Raw genomic sequence first — 5,000 nt, forward strand, 5'->3', positions numbered from 1 at the left:
AATGACAACGATGATGATGTGTGTGCCTGTATGTGCATGCCCATGGCATGAGTGGAAGTTAGTGAACAGCTTCTCTCCTTCCACTGCATGGGTTCAGGGAATTGTGGTAGCAAGGGTTTTTACCCATCAAGCCATACCTCTAGCCCTAACCTAACATTTTAAGTCAGTCAGTTAGCCAGCCAGTCTGTCTGTCTGTCTGCCTCTGTCTCTGTCTCCATCTGTTCCCCACACCCCGTGTGGTGTGTGTGTGTGTGTGTGTGTGTGTGTGTGTGTGTGTGTGTGTGTGTGTGTGTAGAGTCCATAGGTCAACATCAGATATCCTCCTTTGTTGCTTACTACCTAATTTTCTTTACACAGGGTCTCTCACTAAGACTGAGAGTAATGGATTTGCCTAGAGTTGCTGGCCAGTAAGAACTCAGGATCCTCCTGTCCCTGCTCCCCCAGCACTGTTATTTTTAGTGTGTACCACTATGTCTGGCTTTCCTAGAGATTTAAAACAAGTTCTCACGCCTGCACAGAAAGTGCTTTACTCACTGAGCCACCTTCCTAGTCCTTAAATTTTTCTAAAAATAACTTCTTAATATTTTTGCTAAGTTGTTGACCTGATGAATGAAGAGATCATGGATGCTGAGGGCTTTGCCTCTGAGTTTGTGTGCGTTGCAAATACTCTTAATTCTTAGAGAATTTCATGAAATGTAGGTTTACCATATTCATCCTCTACTCTTTTCTAGAACTCCCAGATCCATCTCCACCCCAAACTCTCAACTTTATGTCTTTAGAATAGCTGAGTCCAGTTTGTGCTGCTCATACACTCGTGGCTGTGGAGTACACTTGGTCTGCTAAGACGTCACTCTTACAGTTGATTCCTCCTCCAGAAGACAGCAGCTGCCCATAGCTCTGCTAGGCTGGGCTCACTAGCCCCTCTCCCTCCACACTAGAACGTTGACTGGCTTTTGCATGTTTCTAAAAGCAGTTAAGCTTTGTTCTGAGCCAGGCATGGTCCCAAATATCAGAACAGAGGCAAGAGAATTTCAGGTTAGAGACCAGTCTGTATGTGACAAAGATCCTGTTTCAAAAATGACAAAAAATTACCCTCTTAGCTGTTTTAGTATACAATATAATATTGTTAGTGCTATGCTGTATATATAGTATATGTAAAGAATTTATCTTAAAGATTATATATCAAAACTTTATCCACTTTAACTGTCATCTACTATGATACCTCCCTTCTTAGGGCACGCTAGCTAAATTCTAGAGAGGTTCTTTACCCTGAAGTTCTATTGAAAGATTTAAATACTTTTCCTGCTGATGATAAAACAGGCATTTTGTTGCTGTTTGTGAGCTGTAATTGGTTTATAATTTAATGTGGGAAAGGTAGCTATTACTGTAATTGTGATTTAGCTTATGTCATTCTTTGTTGGCCCGCCAAGATGCTGCTACTACTTTTGGGTGGTGATGGGGTACCTGATATATTTCTGTAACTTTGTTGAGAATCTGAAAATTTTGCATTTATCTTGTATGAATGCTCTTTTAAAAAACACTTTTATAATTGGGCATGTAAGTACATGCATATAACCCCAGAACTAGTAAAATGTATACAGGAGAGTAGTGAATTTATGGGTGTCTTGGGTTGCACAGCTGTTTTAGTGCTGTACCCAATCCCCCCAACCCCTCCCAAAAAAGGAAAAAAAATAGCAGGGTGTGGTGGTACATGCCTATAATTTCAGTACAGCAGAAAGGCAAATGGATTAGGAATTCAAGGCTAACCTGAGCTAATAGAACTGAGACCAGCCTGGGCTACATGAGATCCTGTCTAAAAACAAAAGTGGGGGGGGGGGATGTTGGGTGGATGAAGAGGTCAGAGAGACGGCTCAGCAGTGAATGTGAGCACAGCAGCTGCTCTTAACAGAGGACCGACACAGCAACAGCCCACAACCTATTACAACTCACTTCCAGGGGATCGGATGCCCTCTTGTGGCCTCTGGTTACCAGGCAGACATGCGGTGCACTTAAACACTCACACATATCAAATAAATTCTGTTGTTGTTTTTGTTGTTGCTGTTGTTTGTTTTGTTTTTGAGATAGGATCTCACTACATAGCCTTGGCTGTCCTGGAACTCAACTCTGTTGGCCAGGCTGGCCTTAAGCTTGGCTCGTGGTTTTTGGCAGTACTGACTGGATTCCCGTGGTCTTGTCTGACTATGCTTTTCTTTCAGTGCAGCACTGCTTAGCTGTTTCCGTGTGGGGGACGGATGGGGTTGAGGCTGTAGCTCCATGGTTGAATGCTTCTCCTATCGGAGATATGGCCATGGTTTGATCTCCAGTACTGGGGGTGCAGTGGAAATCCACTTATTCTAGAGTGTAGTATTGTTTTTATTCTTTGTGTTAAAAAAAGGCGATCATTTCCCTGATCATTTAACCCCCAAAAAGAAAGAGAAGTTCATAGAGAACTTCAAGCCATGGATTCCTGTTGTGAGGAGCTCTCAGTGTATGAGTTCATTTAACTGTCTGAGACAGGGCAGACAGTGGTGTGGTTTTGAGGACACAAGTGACACACGCTGTAATCCCAGCCTTTTGAGGACGAGCTTGGATTGTGAACTCAATCCGGCAAGGGCTGGTACCAAGACTTTATCTTCCAAACAAACAGAACAACCCAAACAGAACTGATTTTGAGATTCCATCCTCAAATGAGACAGGATTATATTGACTGGGCTCCAAGAAGCATATGTTTTCTTGAATCAGTGGCATAGTATGTTAGAAGATAACAGATAGACTGTGCAGCCAAGTCAGAGTGAGTAGTGAGGTAAGTAATCATTTCTGCATGGTGCTGAGGTTGACCCTGGCCCAGTTGTAGGAGTGAAGGAGGGGCTCATGGTGCAAAGGAAGAGGAACATTTCAGATTAAGAAACAGCTGGGGTGGAACATTTTGAAGCAGATTTGAGCTTAACACCATTGCAGATGGAGGTCGCTGTGAGTTAGGGCAGTAGGTCAAAGGGAGGTGTTTGGAGATGTGGGGGGCTTTTGTAGCCTGCTGTGAGTACTTTGGGTATATATAATCCCCCCCCCCACTTCTTTCTTTCTTTCTTTTTTTTTTTTTTCTTCTTCTTTTTTTTTTTTTTTTTTTTTTTTTTTTGAGATAGGGTTTCTCTCTATAACCCTGGCTGTCCTGGAACTCACCAGGCTGGGGCTGGCCTGGAATTTAGAGACTCTGCCTCCTCCTCCTGAGTGCTGGCATTAAAAGCGTATGCCACTACTGCCTGGTGTGTACTTTGTATTTTGTGTTGAGTAAAATTGAAAACAAACCCTAATGGGAAGTAGACTGAGTAGGAGTCTATAGCGGTTTCGGGTCAGAAGTAGGTGTAAGCTGTTGGAGAGGCACTCAAGTCTTGGGTGGTATAAATGAACGTGTGTCTACTAGCCTAATGATAGCAAAGTAAATTATTATTTGCTGATGTTTTCTGCTTTATTACTTTTTTTTTATTATAGGGACTTTCAGTTATCTTGATGATGTCCCATTTAAGATAGGAGACAAATTCAAAACACCAGCGAAAGTGGGTCTGCCTATTGGCTTCTCCTTGCCTGACTGCTTACAGGTTGTCAGAGAAATGCAGGTAAGTGGGGAATTTTGGTTACTATCAAGTGTATTAAAGACTTGATCTTAATTTATCTTGTGCTCCTGTTAATGCCTGCTTTACAGTGATACCTAGAGTTCCATTTACATGTTTTACACATGCATGGGTTTTGTTTAACATGCTTAATTACACTGTTTTCTGGGTTTCTGTGCCTGGTACTAAACAAACACAATTATCCATGTTGCTTGCTCTCCTCTTGCCTTTATCGATGTCCTCATTGTCTGCTCAGTCAGCAGAGCAAGGCAGTGTTTGCTGTTGGCTGTGCCACACTTCATCTGGCCCATCTGAGTCTCCACTGCACAGCAGCCTCTGTAGTTGGCTTCGCTTGCACTGCTTTCCACATCACTTCTAGAATAATGATGTTAAGATTTTAACCTGATTCAAAATTTATAACTCAGTAATTATTATTAAATCAAGCATAGGGACATCAGGTTATAGCAGGGCACATTAGCCCATGTTCCAAGGCATCAGGAGTCTGTTGAATATAGTGTGTGCCTCACTGTACTTGGCTTTCCCCCTGATTTATCTACAAGGAACAGCTTTGACTGTACAGAAAGCTGTCAGTCCATTAGGACTGTGCCTCAGTGCTTTCCAGGGCTCTTTCTTAACTCTCCTCCGTAGAGATCAGTTATATATAATACACACACGCACACGCACACGCACACGCACACACGCACACACACACACACGCGCACGCACACATACGCACACACGCACGCACGCACGCATGCATGCACACACAGGCACAATTACATCTTGAAGGGAGCAAAAAGCTGAGTGCTAGCTCCTTTGGTGTGTGCTTGCTTGCTTATTTCCTTATTTGTTTGCTTGTTTGTTCATTTACTTATTTATCTTTAGTCAACTGCCTGCCTTTGGGAGATGAGGACCGAGGAGAGTGACGTCATCATGTCCTCCGGGTGCTCAGAGCTTAAGGTGATGGAAGACAAAAGAGCACAGTGCGCTCACACTGCCTCCTGTGATGGCAGAGGGTGCAACTACAGTGTGGAAGGAAAGGCTTGTCTCTAGGGAAGGCGGGTGTCAGTGTGCACTTCCTTAGTATTTCGTCTTCCACAGTCTGTTCTGAACGTCACATGCTTTGTTTTAACAGCTCAGTTCTCCCTTTCAAGCTATACGCGTTAGTGGATTTTGTGTTTTGAGCCAGGGTCTCTTTGTGTAGTCTTGGAGCTACTATGTAGACCAGGCTGACCTCAAATTCACAAAGATCTGCCTGCCTCTGCCTCCTGAGTCCTAGGATTGAAAATGTGGCCACCACTGCTCATTCTGAGTTTTAAATATAATATATTCATATTTTGTCAACCTCATGCTATGTAATTCTTGAACATTTATTTTATTTTCTCAATTCTTTAA

At 43.0% G+C, this 5,000-nt stretch overlaps 1 protein-coding gene across 2 annotated transcripts in view; it reads left to right on the forward strand.

The window, feature by feature from the left end:
* Ubap1 (ubiquitin-associated protein 1) overlaps nt 1–5,000 on the forward strand; it is a 40,362-nt gene that overhangs the window by 20,180 nt on the left and 15,182 nt on the right. For both annotated transcript variants that reach the window (NM_001012190.1, XM_087549666.1), the window contains 1 exon segment: nt 3,487–3,611. In NM_001012190.1, coding sequence (NP_001012190.1) covers nt 3,487–3,611 — 125 coding nt within the window.

The sequence above is a fragment of the Rattus norvegicus genome, chromosome 5 (assembly GCF_021556685.1).
Source record: "Rattus norvegicus strain SHRSP/BbbUtx chromosome 5, alternate assembly SHRSP_T2T, whole genome shotgun sequence".
Lineage (NCBI taxonomy): Eukaryota > Metazoa > Chordata > Mammalia > Rodentia > Muridae > Rattus > Rattus norvegicus.